The sequence below is a fragment of the Sciurus vulgaris genome (assembly GCF_902686455.1).
Source record: "Sciurus vulgaris genome assembly, chromosome: 7".
In the NCBI taxonomy this organism is placed as follows: Eukaryota; Metazoa; Chordata; class Mammalia; order Rodentia; family Sciuridae; genus Sciurus; species Sciurus vulgaris.
This window is the reverse complement of record NC_136467.1, coordinates 118,493,314-118,510,752: the sequence shown is the minus strand read 5'-3', so window position 1 is coordinate 118,510,752 and position 17,439 is coordinate 118,493,314. Positions and strand designations below refer to the sequence as shown.

General features: G+C 51.0%; 1 protein-coding gene across 1 annotated transcript in view; it reads left to right on the top strand.

The window, feature by feature from the left end:
- The window catches only part of GLP1R (glucagon like peptide 1 receptor), a 33,167-nt gene extending 22,670 nt beyond the window's left edge, over window positions 1-10,497 (top strand). The window contains exons 8-13 of the mRNA XM_079148235.1: window positions 2,394-2,454; window positions 2,896-2,965; window positions 3,068-3,156; window positions 3,522-3,660; window positions 4,741-4,782; window positions 10,054-10,497. Coding sequence (XP_079004361.1) covers window positions 2,394-2,454; window positions 2,896-2,965; window positions 3,068-3,156; window positions 3,522-3,660; window positions 4,741-4,782; window positions 10,054-10,221 — 569 coding nt within the window. The 3' untranslated portion in view covers window positions 10,222-10,497. The remainder of the gene's footprint in view (window positions 1-2,393; window positions 2,455-2,895; window positions 2,966-3,067; window positions 3,157-3,521; window positions 3,661-4,740; window positions 4,783-10,053) is intronic.
- Window positions 10,498-17,439: the final 6,942 nt, after the last annotated feature.

The window sequence follows — 17,439 nt, the reverse complement described above, 5'->3', positions numbered from 1 at the left end:
TAATTTGATCTTTTTATCCCTTAGTCTATCTTGGTTTCTAAATGGGAGAGAGATGCAGCCAGCCGGGACTGGGCAGTGTTTGCACGTGGCGGGGTTGTGCTCTTGCTTTTCAAAAAGGCTTTATTTGGGAGATGGTAATGGAGGCATGAAGCTCACCAAGTCTGAGAACATGAGCGAGCTCCTGCATACTGGAGCAGGGTCTCAGAGAGAAAGAACAGCAGGTGACTGGAGATGCCCAACAGGAAGTTTCTGTCTCTGTGTTTGACTCTGGGAGTTGGCCTGCTCTTGCCTGGAGAGCCACCCTCCCCTGGTTGATCCGTTGACTCATTCATTCATTGGTTCTATTCTTACCGAAGAGCTTCTTCATGGCGAGGCCCACACTATGTTCTGGGGCTGCTGGAAGTCATCCCCTTCTTTGTCCACTCTCAGGAAGGTCTATTTTTATGTCATTGTGGATCCTGAGGGTCTGGTTTGTGTAAATGTAGATGGGCCAGGAGAAAGAGGCATGGTGAAGAGGCCTTTCCATCCTCCATCCCTGCATCATCAGGCCCAGTAGGTCTGGCACATTAACTGCTTAGTAGCTGCCATCGTGTGGACATCAGCAATGACGATGTTGATGATGGTGGTGTCCATGAGGTGGTTCTGCCCCAGAAACATGCTCTTAAAACTACACATGTACATACAAGGACCCTGCTACCACCACACACCTCACTACCCACACCCTTACCCATCTCAGATGCCCGTGTCTAACTTGAGAGCTGCATTGGTAGAGACATGCACGAGAGAGTGGAGAGAAAGTCTTGAGAGTGATTGGAGTGCACGTGGGATGGCAGCCCTGGATTCTCGTTCTGTGTGCTTCTGAGCTCCTGATCCATCTCTCCGATGGTCACCTAGGGATGGATAATCCAATTTTAAATCAACCACGACAGATTGAGCTCTCAGGGTGAGTGAGACCTGGGCTCTACCTTTAGAGACCTAGAAACCAATAGTATTAGTAATCCTTTGGTATATAATGAATGGATCTATACCAATGACTCCAAAAATTAGCTGCTTAAAACAGCAAGCAATTATCATCTTACAGTTTCTGTGCTCAGGAATCTAGGTTCAACATATGTGGGTACTCCAGGCTCAGGATTCCTGACTGGGATTGTTCAAGCTGTTGGTCATGGTTGCTGTCATCTCAAGGCTTAACTCAGGGTGGAGGACCTACTTCTAAGCTCACTCAGGATGCTGTTGGCAGGAGGCCTCCATTCCTTGCTGCAGGAGCCTCTCTGCAGGCTGAGTGTCCTCGTGGCATAACACCTGGCTTCACCACAGTACATGATGAGAGAAAGAAAGAGCCCCAGACAAGCTGCAGAGTCTTTTATAGCCTAATCTCAAAATGACATACCATCACTTCTGCCATATGTTATTAGTCACACAAAACAATCCTGATGTAATGGGGATTATACAAGACTATGAGTACTATGAGGTAAGTCATCTAAGAGGCTGTCTACCTCACCAGTCCGTCCGTCTCAGCTGTATTAGCTTTGCATGACTATATGAAATACCTGAGATACTTAACTTATAAAGAGTTAGGGTTAGGATTAGGGTTAGGGCTAGCTCATATTTCTGGAGTTTCCTGTCAAGGACTGGGCAGAGCCTTGCTTTGGGCCCCTGGTAGGGTACTGGATGGCAATGGAAGGACACATGTGGCTGAGCAAACTCCTTACCTCATGGCCAGGAAGCAAAAGGGAGAGGCTGGGTAGGCAGGGGACCCCAAAGCCCCTTCAGAGACAGGACCCCAGTGATGTAAGGCCCCACCTCTCATAGATTCTGCCACTTCACACTCGTACCACCCTGGGAACTTTTTGGGGAGGCTTGCCCAGGCCATGGCACTCAGCCAAGCGGAGGTCTCGGTGCTGTTGTAGCTGCTGTTGCTGTTGTAGGCTGCAGGACAGTCAGTTGGCGTGTTGGTGTCCAGCCCAGGGCTCCTGTCTGTCCTCTAGGCTTGTGCCCTGAGCAGATGATAGGCATAGGGAACAGAAAGGACTTCCGGTGCCTGAAGGAGGAGACTGAGTGGGCCATAGGATGAATCAAGGAAGACAGGCTGCCATCCAGCTTGTCTTCTCCTCTGCACAGCCCTGTCCCTCTGCTCCTGGGGTGTGCATCCCAGTGTCTGCATGGGAGGACCTGTGAGGGCCTCCCTGAGGAAGAGTCCAGGGCATCCACGGAGCTCCTGCTCCGCCTCCGTTCTCCCACACACCCAGACGAGCCTGCACTGTGGTTCGGGGCTAGACAAGGAGCAGGGTGGGGCGGGAAGGGTCTGGGCGAGGAGAGGCCGCTGGCCATGCATGGCAGTGGCTCTGGCCTGCCAGCCCCTCTCCCCTCTCTCTTCCCCTCTCTCCTCTTAGGTGTTCCCCTGCTGTTTGTGATCCCCTGGGGCATCGTCAAGTACCTCTATGAGGACGAGGGGTGAGTGTTCTGCGCCAGGGGCATGGTGTGCTAAGATCCCCATCCCCAAAAATCCACGGGATTCCTTGGGCCCTGGAGCTATGAGAGGATAAACAGAGGGACCAGGAGCTTAAAGTCTGAATGCGATTCTCTAATCCCGACTCTGTGCCCCTGCCCGTGGTTGGCGTGGTGATGAACGGTGCGGCCCGTGGGGTACCTGGTGCCTTCCTGCAGGATTTTTTGTAGTTTTGTGAGTGAACTGTCTCTATTACTTTGGGTGTGATGCTGGGTATACACAGGATTGTGTAGAGCTGTGAATATTTGTTTCGGACTCTGGATGTCTTTGTGTGACCATGTATTTGGGACTCTGTGTGTATGTATGTGTATGTGACTGTGTGACCACATATATCTGTGGGCCCCTGAGTCCAGCTGGGTGCATCATGTGCCTCCTCCCTCCCCCAGCTGCTGGACCAGGAACTCCAACATGAACTACTGGCTCATTATCCGACTGCCCATTCTTTTTGCCATTGGGGTAAGTGATGGTGTGTAGGGAGTGGTGTGGGAGCTATGGTGGGCTGGAGCCAGGGCAAGGATGTGAGGAGGGTCCCCAGCCACCTGCCCACCTGCTCTGCAGGTGAACTTCTTCATCTTCATCCGGGTTATCTGCATCGTGGTATCCAAACTGAAGGCCAATCTCATGTGCAAGACAGACATCAAATGCAGGTGACCTAACCAAGCTGGCTTTGCTGGGACCCCTCAGCCCTCAACTTCCAGCAGAGAGAGATACTGGGATGCTTAGGAGCCTGGAGTTGGGGTTAGAGCCACTTCTCCCTCCCAGGCCTCACCTAGGAGCCCCAAGCCTTTCCTTCACCTTGTCCTTGGGCAGCCCCTGACTTTTCAGGGAGTTTGGAGGGTGGGTCTTGATGGCTATTCCTTCCTGCAAGGCAGCCCATCCCAGGGTATTTGTAGCGGAAAAGTAACCATGACCCAGATGCCAGGTCCTGGCAGGAAGACGGGAGGGCACAGATGGGGGAAAGAATCTGCATGCAAGGTCCAGGCTAACTCCAGAGGTCTCCCCCTCCCTCCAGGCTTGCCAAGTCCACACTAACACTCATCCCCCTGCTGGGGACCCATGAGGTCATCTTTGCCTTCGTGATGGATGAACATGCCCGGGGAACCTTGCGCTTCATCAAGCTGTTCACAGAGCTCTCTTTCACCTCTTTCCAGGTGACTCTCAGCTGGGAAACTCCTAGAATGGGGGAGGGACAGATACAGCCTGCATCATGCAGGTGAGAAAGACACAGGCTGAGGCCTTGGGGTGACCCCTGCCCAGAGTCACTTGGTCAGATCAGAGCCAGAGCCAGTATCCCCAGCTGTCCTGACATGCTGGCCAGTCTTTTCTGTAAGTACACAGGACAAGAATCCTTCTCAGGCTGGGCATGGTGGTGCATGCCTATAATCTCAGCAGCTCAGGAGGCCGAGGCAGGAGGATTGCAAGTTCAAAGCCAGCCTCAGCAAAAGTGAGGTGCTAAGCTACTCAGTGAGGCCCTGTCCCTAAAGAAAATACAAAAAAGGACTGGGGATGTGGCTCAGTGGTTGAGTGCCCTTAGGTTCACCCCCAGTACCAAAATAAAAAAAAAAAGAATTGTTCTCAGATGTGCTTCTGTGCATCCAGCCTGACCTCATAATTGCCGTCTTCTGAGTGGCAAGCACCCTCCCAGGTGCTTCATACTATAGGGCATTTAATCCTTCCAGAATGCAGATACCCCCATTCGACAGAGGAGGAAACTGAGGCTCATAAGTACTAAAACAAGATTTACAGGGTCATCTGGTTTTAAAAAGAGAAGTGACCCTCTTTGCTAGCATTAAATGCTGCTTCAGTGGTGTAAAAATTTTACTGGCCCCAGCCCCTCGAGAGTGTTATAGGATGCCTACAAGCCCATGGGCCCACACGTGTGCGTTTCCGTATGCATGCATGTGTACACACACAAGTGGAACACAGTTCTGGAGCATTGGGTCTCCTGAGTGGGCTGGGTGGGGAAACTCTCCATGCTTAGAGGCAGTGTGCTTCCTGGATTCGGTCTCCTCTGGAGAAGGGGCATTAGCACTTTTGCAGATCTGAGCCAAGAGCCTCTTGTTCCTTCAGAAAGGGAGTGGAAGGAACTCTTGTCAGTCCCTGTGTCTGCCTGGGCTGCCTGATTTGAAGAGGGAGATGTCAGGGCAGAAGCCTGAGGGCACTTCCAACTGGGGCCTGCCTGCAGGGCACCTCCCTCCTGTTCCTCCTACTGACTTACCTCTCCTTTCCAGGGTCTGATGGTGGCCATCTTATACTGCTTTGTCAACAGTGAGGTAAGGTCTGAGGAGGGATGAGGGGGTCCCCCAGGCTGCACCACTGGCTTGTCTGGAGTTGTGTGATGGGGACTCCCATCAGTCTTTTCACTGGAAACTCCCCATTCATCCCCTAGAGTCAAGGAGGCCTCTTGCCTGTATATTCAGTTTAGTGCTTGGCTTACCTGTATGCTTCTCTCTCTCTTCCTCCCTCCTCCTCCCCTATCAGCATGAGAGCTTGGGGAGCGCCCAGTACCACTTAGGGGGTCTCCTGAGTGAATTGCTGAGGTGGGGACTACTCTGTTCTAAGGTGATTCAACACACACATGCCTGATCCACATACTTGGACTTTAGTAATCACTATCTCATTTAATTGACACCCTTCTCCCCGCAAAAAAAAAAAAAAAAAGCCTGCCAAAATAATTCTGATGTCAACCTTCCCGGTTTCCCCCCTGAGAACACTGAAGGTGAGAGAGTGCTGGGAAACTGCCCCAGGTATGACCTGGAAATAGTGGGAGAGCCAGGATTCGAGTTAATTCTGACTTAAAGAAAAGAGCATTGGTTCTTTACTACACACAGACCAGGGCTCTGATGCTCCCTGGGAAAGGGGGAACGTTCTGAGGTTGGGAGCCTTCAGCACCCCTGGAGTGGGGAAGAGGTTCCTGCCGACTCCATGCCTGCAGAACCGCAGCCCTCCCTCCCTTCTGGGAGGTCCTGGGAGCTCCTGGGAGGAGGCGCGTGTCTGCGGGCACCTGGGAAAGACTTCTTCTACCAAGGTGCCTGGGTTTTGTCAGAGCAGAGCAGGAGTGCCCTCAAAGCCAACAAACTGGGCATCAAAAAATGCCACAGCTCCTCCCCTGCCAATTCCATCCAGAGGGGAAAATAAACCATAGTCACAGGGGCAGCTCCAGGGCTCCCTGGGGAAGTAGTCACAAAACTATTAACCCTGGGCTGGTGGGGATAGGGACACAACTCTACACACATACTCTGGGAGGAAAAGGGGGACTTTGTTAACTCCTGGCCATTCAGGCCCAGGTGAGGGTTTATATCTATGGGCTCAGGACACCCAGGGACAGTGGTCCTCAAAGACCTGGGGTCCTTTATGTGTTCTGTGTCGCTGAGCTCAGGATCCCAGAGCTCAGAGACCTTGTGCATTAATATAGACTTGTCTTTTGCAATCAGTGTGAGGGATATGCAGGGGACAGTAGATATTTCAAGGAACTGTGAAATGACTCAAAGAAGCAATGTGAGATAGCAGAAAAGATGCAACGATGTGGGCTTCCAGGTCAGACCTCTGCTCTATTCCAGGCCCCATCAATTAATGAGCTGTGTGAATTTGAACTTCCATATCCTCATCTACAAAACAGGGGTAATGATGCCTACCTCTGGGAGCCCTGGAGGAGTAGGTAAATAAAGTCTGAAAAAGAAGGCAAGTGGGGAGCCAAGAATAAGGCTCCATCAAGGCCAGGTGCTGAAGGCCCACCCCCGCTCCTCACAGCTGCTGCTCGGCATGGAGAAATGTGCATTTCATCTCCCTGATGCCCTGGAACCAGAGCCAGTCTCAGTGATTCCCAGAGACTGGAACCTTGGACATTTCAGAGGACACTGCAGAGAAAATGAGGCTGGGTGAAAGGGAGGGGAGGAGACATGCCCTGTCCCTGAGGCTTCCTCCAGCTGCCCCTGAACTGGCCTCCTATGGACCTGGAGTGCGTGGCCTCCCCACCTCTAAATGCAAGGGGAGCCAGTATTTTCTAAGTGCTTGCTGCTGCTACAGTGCTCAGGTGCAGCCAACCCTGTGCAGCAGGTGTTATCTCCATTTTTCAGATGAGAAAATTAAGGCTCAGCAAGGTGAAACGAGTAGCCCCAGTTCAACAGCTAGAAGGTGGAAGGGCCAGTGGATGGGGGCAGGGATCCCACTAAGGCTCAGGGCAGGTGGAGCTGGGGACGTGGAGGCAGCACCAGGCGAGGGGTGGGACATAAATGGAGCTCTGGCTGCTTCTGTGGACAGGCCACGGAGGGCCCCCAGGTTCAGTTTGGAGGGTGGGCCAGGGAAGGAGGGTATAGAGGACACTCAGGGACCCATCCAACAGGCCCAGAACCCAGAGGGCACAGCAGCCCCGCTTTTTGCCCACAGCCGAATCCTCACGAATTCCTTAGAAGTTGGCCCAGCTCCAGGGCACTTTCCTTCAGGGGTGGTGCTCGGCCGGCGTGATGGGTCCCGACCTGCACTCTGGGCCTTCACACTCCAGCCTGGTAGTGAGGTGGGGACAAGGACAGGGCAGCATGCACCCTGTGTGGGGATGAGGAGCAGGGGCCCGTGAGGAGAGGCTGAGACTCCCTACTGCACCTCATCACCTTCACAGTTCCAAGTCCCACTTTCCATTCTCCAGCCTCTGTCCCCAAAGCCATCCTATGGCAGCGTGATCCCTGAAGCCCGGTCCCCACACACATGTGCTCAGCTTCCCCACCACCGCTGCAGTCCCTCCTGGGCCCCCAGCTGCGTCCCTATTCTCCACTCTGTCCCTGAGAGCCCAGTCACCTAGTCCCCTCCCTCCTCACCTATCATCCACCGCTGGCCCTGCTTTGTGAGGAGGGCACACATTCCTGCTCTGCCCTTGGCAAGGAACTTGAGTCCCCGGGGTTGCACCCAGTTGGCATCCTGGCTACAGGCCCTGCTGACCTCTCCCTCAGGCTCTGTCACCCAGGACTGGAGAATCTTCCTTTCAATCACCACCCAGTTCCTTTAAACCCACCCAGAGACTCCTCATGACCTGGTTCTTCTAGGCACAAGGACAGACATGTCCCCATCACTGGGCCACAAAAAACACGTGTGGTTGAGGTCTCAGTCAACAAGAGCTGTTCTCCAGACCCAGCGTTACCATGGCAATGCCAGGTACTCATGACCTGAGGAGAAAAGATGGCTTGAGCATTGGCCCTGTGTGACTCTTCAGGCCTGTACTGACTGCTGGTGGGCAGGAGTGGGGACAGGGAATGGGAGAGGAGGCCTGGAGATGGTTTAGCTGGAGCTCATATCTGAGAGCCAAAGTGAGGTAACTCAGGAGCCTGTGACCTGCTCCTGGCTCTGGACTACCACACTGTGTGACCAGGGTAAGTTATCTTGCCTCCCTTGCCTTGTGTAGATTAAAATGAATCTAAGTGTAGATTAAAATGAATGAACTCTTCTGATTCACCCCAAATCCTGAGCCAGGCATGGTGCTTGGCCAGAGAGGGTGCGCTGAATATGCCCTGCACACAGAGCTCAGAAGACAGGGAGGAGGTGAAGTCAATCCGTGCAGGAGGCTGTGCCGGGACAGGTGTCCAGGATTGCCGTCTTTGTTATTTTCTTTTCATAACTGAGTCATGGAAGGAATCTGATGGTAGATGCCCATTTATTACACCAGTTCCTGTGGCTCATTTAAACATGGGTAGTGAGCACCTGCAGTCTCCTGGGTGCTGTGCTTGCTGCAGGGATGCTGGGAGGAGGAAGATGTGGTTCCGCCCTCCAGGCGCTTCCTGAGAGGTGGGGAAGAGACTCACCCAGGGACAAGCAGGACCTCCAGAACTGTGGTAGGCAGTAGGCCAAGGGCGAGGGACCCAGCATAGCGGCCAGGCTGGATCTAGGCTCAAATCCTGCCCAAGACACCTGGGGAGCACTGAACTACTCTGCACTCCATTCCCTCACTTCTACGTGGGAGCTACTGGGCAGGCTTGACGTGAAAGGGGACCAAGATAATCTATGGAAAAGCTGAGCATATAGATGATGGTTTTTAAGCACCGTTGTTACAGGGGTCACCATGGAGGTTAAGAAAAGTGCTGAGGGAGATGGGGAAAGGAGATATGGCATGCCAGCACTGTCAAGTCCTGCTGGTGTCCCTGCGGCCTCTTCAGTCTCTGAGGTGACTTCCCGTGGGTGTGCCTCCGTTCACTGTCTTTCTCCCCACTTTCCTCAGAGGAAGTCTGTGAGACAGGATTGGCCTTCTTGTAGCTGCACAAAGGGAGGCCACCACTGGTCGCAGGTGTCCCCATGCCAGCTATCAGCACCCAAACTCGGTGGGCAGGGAGCTGGCGCAGCGCAGGGCAGCCTCCTTCCCTCCCCACACAGGCCAGGGTTCTGGGATGCTGCCTGGGATACTGCACGCTATCCTGGCAGGCAGGCTCTGGGCGATCTCAGCTCGACTCTGCACAGAAAAAGTTCTTTTAAGGGATGGCATGCAGCCACGTCAGGCATCATGCAGGGCTGAGCTAGATGAAGGACAAAGGAGGGGGAGCGGAGGGGTGTTTGCACTGGGGCTGGTGAGGGGATTGGCAGAGAGCCCCTTACCCACAGCTTCTGGCAGCTGGCCCTACTGGGACCTGGACCTGAGAGGAGCCTGGGCTGTAGACTCTCCCATGTGGGAAGGTGGGCTGCAAAGGTGGAAGACCTCAGAGCAGCTCTGGAAAGCAGGAACGCCTCCCAGAAGAGCCGTCCAGACCCATCAGGACTAGCTGGGCAAGTCCCAGAGGCATCTCTGGAAACCAGAGTTGTGGGGCCACGATGGGGCTGTAGCATTGCCACAAGCCCTCGAGGAGTTGGGGTTCCGCAGCGTTAACTGCCCCAACAATCTAGTCCCCAAACATAAGTCCTCTTTGAGGAGGTCGTTCTGATGGGGAGGCCTGGCCCAGCACAATGTCGATTCTGGTTGACTGAACTCACCTGGGCTGGCCGCACCCCCAGACTCACCGCAATCTCCCTGAACAGGATTGGTTCACAAGCTGAGAAGCCCTGGTCCCCAGCTTGTCTCAGCTTCTTTGTTCCCTTCACTCCCTCCTCCTGGGAGGGGTGGGGGCTGGTCACAGCCCTCTGGGAGCTCAGAGGGTCTGCTGGAGGCACCCTGAGGGTCAGGGTGCGCCATCCTCCATCTCCCCTTCAGTCGTCCATGCTGCGATGGAGAGCACGTCCTGCAGTCAGATTTCCTCCTCTCCAGTTCTCTCCCCCATCACCAGTCTGCCTGCATTTCGTTCAATAATACTGTGATGGATTGTAAAAGGTACTTAGCGGAATCGCGGAGTTTAGAGATGGCAAAGACCAATTAGGTCATGAAGCCCATCTCTCTCCTGAGGAGCGGCAGAAAATAGGAGACAACAATAAACAATTTTATTGGGATATTAATTTAGGCGCCCGGAGGCCTTGACTTGTGTCTCTTAATATAATGCAGTGGATTTTTTCTCTTCCCCACTAATGTAATAACGGGGCCATTTTGTGGACAGTTGGTTTGCATGATGGCTTTTGTTCCCCTCCTTTTCCCATGGAAGGTCCAGATGGAGTTTCGGAAGAGCTGGGAGCGCTGGCGGCTCGAGCATTTGCACATCCAGAGGGACAGCAGCATGAAGCCCCTCAAGTGTCCCACCAGCAGCCTGAGCAGTGGGGCCACGGTGGGCAGCAGTGTGTATGCGGCCACCTGCCAGGCCTCCTGTAGCTGAGACCCCGCACCGCCCTTCCTGTGGTCCGTTTGCTGGCTGGATCATCACAGGTGGGAGAGACCCTCCCAGGGACAGGGGAAGGGACACGTGCACATACACCTCCCTGCTTTCTCTCCCCAAACCCATCAGACAGGCAAATGGGCAGTGCCTCCTGGGACCATGGACACATTTTCTCCGAGGAGAAGCAGCCTGCTAATTTGATCACTGTGGCAGGAGAAGAGGAAAAACGATTGCTGGTCAAATGAGGAGGATTTCTTCCTGCTAAAGCCACAAGGCCCTTGGGGTTCCCCCAGACAGAGCAGCAAATCAACCCCAGACTCAAACTCAAGGTCAATGGCTCATTAGTGGAATTGGGTCTTGCAAGGGAAGCTGGTTCTGAAAGATGCCAGTGTGACCTCAGCCAAACACAGAACTTGGTGATGTGAGCCAACTCTGCTTGCGTCTACTTGGGGTCACCGCTCTCATCTGCCTCCTCATTAAGGCCAGCTCTTCGTGTCTCTGGGTTGCTTGTTTCCCTCATCTGTCCTTCACGTCATCACCCAGTTTCTCCCTGGGGGCCATGTTTGGGCCATCGGCAGCAGCTGCCTCTGGAAGCGACTGAGTGGTGTTGAGAATGAGCACTGAGAAGATGCCTGAAGATGGCTTTTGCTGGGCCCCACTTCTGCCCTGGGTACTTGAGCTGCTGGACGCCTGCTTCTGCCATCCCCAGAGAACCAGGGCAGCTTACCACCAGGGAGCCTTGCCCTGGCTATGAGTTACCAATTCTGTTCTAAAGATGTTCAAGGATTCTCTGGGTTCATCTAGGGACACTTAAGGAATGTCCTACTGTGGGTGTAATGACCTGCCGCTGCCAGGAATCCAGAGTGCTGAGAGATGTGTTTCCCCCACCTCTCCATGGAAATGCTTCCTATCTATGACCAAATTCTGATCTTGATTGGGAGTTTGGGTACACCTTTTAACTTTAGGGGTGTGACCAATAAGAGACGCTTCTAGGGAAACTAAACTTCCCATTGTTACCAGGGAAAGGCAGGCTCCCTCTGCCTTTCAGATTCCCCCACTTGCATATACTTTGTCTTTTTCTTTTCATTGCTGTGACTAGGCTCTGTGTGCCATTGTGCAATTCTGATTTCACCCACCCAGTAGAAATGAGAACTGCATCATGGGTGTGATGATGCTGGGGGTGGCGTGGGGTAGTAATTTATTTGACTCCCCCACACTTTGAGCTAATTAATGTTTGCCTGCCTCATCCCATAAATATGACCAGCAGAATGCTGTGGTGAGAAAGCAGACCCTCAGAAGCAGTGCAGAGACCCAGACAAAAGGGGGACAGCCATCCTAGGGAGGTGGGCAATGGGTATATGGAAGCAAAGGAAGTTTCCATAGAAAACCCCTGGGACTTTGGGCCCCTGCAAATGCCAAGGAAGAGGCTTTGGATGGAGTCTCTTGAGAGCTGATCTTTCCCTCTTCCTCCTGTTTAAATGGGGACCCTCCCCAAAACTTACACCAAACACATTGTTCTATGCTCCTCAGAGAGGCATGTGACATGCAGGGGAAATCATGGATCATAAAACACATCAAGCAGAAAATTTCTTATACTTCAGCTTCAGTGAAGTGTTGTGTCTATATTAATAGGGAAGTGGAACCTCAGGCTAAAGAAGGGAGCCATGCAGACAGACCACATCCTGGAGCGAGGCAATGGGGTTGGGGAGGACTTTCAGCTCCCTCAGAGCCAGGGCAAGCTTCCAGTGGGCACCCCTGACTTGCTTTCTCTTTGGGAGCCCCAGGGAGGTGAGCAGCAGCGAGAATGGCGTGGTATGCAGCTCTGGTGCAAGTGTTTCAGTTTGGGATAAACCAGATGATTTTTGAGAATCATTATTACGCAGTGACAGAGAAAATGATAGATATAATCTGCCTGAAATACATTGTTCATGGAAGAGATCGTGGGGGAGAAAATGCTTAATTAAGGAAGCTCAGACAATTTAATTTGAACTGTAAGTGGAGTTCTTTCCCCAACTGGAACTGGTGATTCTTGGCTTCAGGAGGCTCATCACACCCCCATACCCCAAGGCTTTTAATGGTGAGGAAGTTTTGTTTTGTTTTGTTTTTCACAGATAACATACTAGATACCGAACTGCAAAGCAGTTTTCCTTCCAAGACCCTGTAGTATTTCTTAATATTCATTTTAATGGCACTGCACTCCCTCTGAGCCATTCCCAAACTTGCCTAAGCTAAATATAGTTCCAGCAGGTCTGGGAACCATCGAATGCAATGTACTCTGAAACTCCGCCGGTTGTTTACATGCCTGGTGCCATAAGTCTAAGTCTGGCGCTTGCTGAGAACTCTCCTGCCTGCCTCTGTTCTGGGGGGCTGTTGCTGACCAGTGGGCGTAGACACTGGCTTTGAGCTGTGCAGCCTGTGAAATCCGGTGGCTGTTATGAACGGTGGCTGACTTCAGCACTCTGGCCAGCTCCCACAAACTTGGGAGGGGCTTGTGTCCGGTCAACAACTCTTGGCCATTTGAGCAGATACATCACAGAACTGCACAGTCACTTACACTGCAAAGTTACCTTCCTTTTACAACGACTCTTGAGTTTCTGGCATGGCTTTGATTGCCTCAGTGCTCCTCACACCAAAGATCACATTCATGGAGTTCTAGAAGACTCAGGGCAGCAGAGATGTCAGGGATCCCTCCTGGATGGATCTCTGGAAGTGAGGAGTGAGCCTTGTGGAGATGACTTGCCTGAGGCCATAGCGCCAGCTGCTTAGCCCAGTGAGACCTCTGGGAAGGAGGGACTGGTGCAGAATACAAATGGCCTTTCAAGATCTACTAAGTAAAAGCAGTGTTATCTGAAATTCCTACTGAAGAGGAAGCAGCAGCCAAGGTAGAACAGGTCAGATGGTGGCAGTGTCATCCCCTTGGTGACTTACATTGGCGAGAGGAGGGGAAGTGTGTGCTTTGTAGATTCTTACCTCATCCCTCCTCATCTTAAAATGAAGAAACGCATAGAAACGGCATGTGGGCTCTTTGGGATAGCGAATCCAGCACCCTTAATGGGCTGGCTTTTTTTTTTTTTTTTTTCCCCTGATACATCTGTGTGTGTTTGAAAAGTTGTGCTTATGGTCACACTGAGTGTACTAAAAATTAACCTACAAGAAAGATTTGACCCTCTCCTGTGCCTCCTTAGTACCCCCTGATTTCAGAGAAGACCAGCAAACTGGGCAATTGTAGCCTAGCAGAGATGGCACAATGCCACGAAGGACAGTCAGTTCCATACCATACCCCGGAAGCTGGTTGCCTTCATTGGTGCTGGCCATGTTTCAGCAGCTCACAGTTGGAGATCTCCCCTCCCTTCTCACTCCCCTGTCTCTTTTGTCCACCAGGAAAGAGCAGTGTGTGTGTGTGCACGCGCGCGCGCCCACATGCATGTATTTGTCCTGTGCACAGCAGCATGAAGTTGGGAGGTGACGAATTCAGAATCATCGCCCCCACTGTGAAGGTCAGGGGGCTGCACAGCCCAGGGCGGGGACGGCTGGGAGCCTAAGTGGTAGATGCTTCCTCTCCATGCGCAGACAGGGCTCCCATTATTGCTAATGCCTGCGACGTGCTCAGGGAAGGTAAAACATATTCCAAAGGTTTATTTTCCCTCTGCTGAATTGATTCTAATCTACAGTGCTGACCCTGCTTTTGGATCTTAGGAGGCAAACTATTAAAAAAAAATCATCAAATAAAATATGTAGGCTTACTCTGCTAAGACAGTTATATGAATGGCATGCATAAATATTCAGCAGAAACCAAATTAGTAACAACTCTTTTTTTTTTTAATTCCTTTTTCTGACTGGAGTGAATTCCCTTGGGAAAGGAAAGGGCCCGATGTGGGAAATTTCTGCAAACATCACCATGCCCCTCCACTGCTACCTGCTGGCCCAAACCTGCCCTCTGGTCCTGGAAGCAATATTAAGCAGTATAATTTCAAACACTTTACTTAGGGCCACAGTGGGTCTACAGTGTCTATAATTGTTTCTGCTCTGTGGATGGATACAGATTGGCAGGAAGCAGACAAACATAATTGTTTTCCAATAACTCCCTGACTCTCTTGTGCTTGGCCTCTGTCTGAATTGCTTCAAGGGCAGAGATCTCTCTCCTCCTCTTTGGCCATGTCAACCACTGTTGGGGGGACCTTGTCGAGCAGTGGCTGCGCTTTCCCCCAATGCACCCAACCTTGCTCTCTGCATTCCTCCCCCTCCCCCTGCTGCCTCAGGAAGAGGTGACCCTGCTGGCCATACTGCCAATGCCATTCTCTCAGCCGTGACCCATTTAAGGTGCAGCTGAGAGTGAGGCGCTGCCCGGGCTCAGAATGAAATGCCACATTCTGCACTCTGGGTCCGAGAGGAGCACTGCAGCCAGTGGCCTGGATCCTAACTTACACAGAGGAGAGGCAGCCTTCCCCAGGGGGCCTGTCAAGCCATCAGTAATTAGTCAGGGTGAAGGATCTTGCATGGCTATCATTGTGTCAAAGCAATCCAGGCCAAAAAAAACGTGTACAAATGAGAATGTGTGAGAAAAGAGCTCTCACCATAGTTTGGACCAAATAACAATTTCTGATCTTGGCCTCTTTACCTGGGAGCCACTGGTGGTGCTGAGGAAAAGGCCAGCTTTGCCTTAGGTGGGGATTGATCTTGCCAAATGGTTCACATTTTACTTTCAAACCTGCAGTTCTCTTAAAGCCCCTCCCACTAAGGATAATCAGCACATCCTTAAAGCAGATACCCTTCCATGTCCCATTAGTTTGGGAGGGTTGTGACAGATCTATTTTTAAAATAAATGCCTAGAGAGAGGTGAGGCAGACTCTCATGAGGGACAGAGCTGGATTTCTATCTCCTGTGCTCATGGGGGATGTTTGTGCTTCATGAATGTTTAAAGAAGATCATTTTCATGTGATTTCTTAATGCGTAAATTCATGTAAAATATGACCTACATCGGTAGGTAGTGCATGTGTGTGGTGTATAATTCCTTGTACAGATGTGAATGGATGCAGGCTCTTTCCTAATTTGCCTTGTAAGTCAAATAAAAGCCTGCCACTATTGTGTCTCTCTTGCCCTTCCTTTGGGAGAGGAGGTTTTCTGCAGTGTCAACCCAGGTGACTCTTGGTGCAGCGGAAAAACACAAAAGATGCCAATTTCAGCCCCCCGGGGGGGGGGGGGGCGGGAAACAACCTTTGTTCATTTCTCATATCGTGATTTTCATCTTCAAAGCACTTACCAAGTACTAATTTATCCACTACAGCCTTTATACGGAGACTGCAATGTCATTTAATTAGAGAAGCTGGGTGGTCGAGTGGCTTAGGCAATGACTGACGGCCAAATGGATGAGTATTCTAATTCCGCTCATTCATTTGATCTCCCCTGTCTAAATGAACTCAGTCCATTAAATCCATTTTAAAAAAATATGTCATAAAAGCACAAGCCTTGTTTACAAAGCAGCCCCAGAACATGAATGGAGCTGCTGTTTAGAGAGTCATCTTCAGGAAAATAAACTTTTCTCCAATTTAAATAATTGCTCGATCCCTGGATTTGCAGCTCACTCTAATAGAAAAGCAGAGGAATTTCAGATTCTCCCTAATTCTTCCACTATTTCGATTGCCCCTGTTTGAAGATTAATGTTCTTATCCTAGGGTCTCCTTAAACACCCACCCCCACTTTTTAAAACCAGTTGTGGTCATTGTCTCTTTCAGTCCTAAGAATTCTTACTCTGAGAGGACATTGCAGAGGTGGAAGAGAATTACATGTGGCAGGTGACTGTGCACCCAGCAAGGAGTACTACCTCCAGTCAGCGTTATTGACTCCTCCTTCCATAAATCTGAGCTCTTCCCCCGAAGAGTGTTCTAATTCCAAGCATGATGGATTTTTTTCCTTTGGTATGAAAGCTTATTTTAACTAACACAGTGATTCAAGAAAGAGAAGACCCACAGCTAGAGTAAATCCAACCAAACTTTAACTTTCTCCCCCACTGACCCCAAGGATCAGTGTCAGAATGAATTACAGTGTCCCACCTCATGTGGGGCCCATAGACCTCGGAATTTATCTGTGGTTCGACCTCCAACCAAGAATACAATCAATAGCTGAGAATTACAAATGTGGAGCAGCCCCTTGCCAAGAGATGGATTACCTGGGGCTGAAGGTAACACTCAGAGAGGGTTGGCAGGAGGTTTTGTTTTCTGGTCTTTCTTTCTTTTTCTTCCTTTCCTTCCTTCCACCCCCCCTCCCTCCCTCCCTTCCTTCCTTCCCTCCTCCCTTCCCTCCTCCCTCCCTTCCATCCTCCCTCCCTCCTTCCTTCCTTCCTTCCTTCCTTCCTTCCTTCCTTCCTTCCTTCCTTCCTTCCTTCCTTCCTTCCTTCCTTCTTTCTCTAGGGACAAGGACTTGAGGCTGTAAATTGGGTTTACAGATGGCTTTTTGATCCCAGTGACCTAGGGTGGCATTAGAAACCCAGTCAGTACTTGGAAACATGACTATACAAATTTAAAGACTACAACGAGAAGGCCATGATTACCTTCCAGATAGGTCTAATTTTCAACAATCTCTGACCATTATGTGTGTTTCTGGCTAAAAAAGAGGCAGGTGTTTTACCACCAGATTTTTGCCCTCTAGAAAGTTTTAGAAACTTCAAGATTCCTAGATGATTGAAATCAGTTGTAATGAACCCCAACTAATTAGATGTCACTTGACCATGAAACCACCCTCAAAAGCTTTGTCATCGTCAACTCTGGTGTGGGTCGTGGAGACTAGAAAACCAAAATGCCACATCAAAGTCAGCGTATCTCATTCTGGTCAAGCTAAACCAGTGTCCTTGTGATGGCGCTCTTTGGAAAGGTACAGTTAAAAAAACAGATAAAAAGATATCTGCAGGCAGCCACATGAAAAATCGATGCTGCAATAAAATTGTGTTGAAATATTCTCACCTATCAAGAAAAACATCTAACATTGATGTGACACGAGGTTTTTACAAAAACATTGTCTCCTAATAATTGGTAAAGATCATGAAGTCTGCCAACCAAAGCATGGTGGTGCCACAGTCCCGAAAAGATGCCACATCCTCAAAGTCTCAGCATCAGCTGCATGGCAGCTCACTTACTCCCCTGCCCTGGCCTTGAACTCTGCCTCTTCTTGGATACCGGCAGGAGAGGCCTGGCCTCTCAAGCCATATTGCTGAATTAGTCTTGG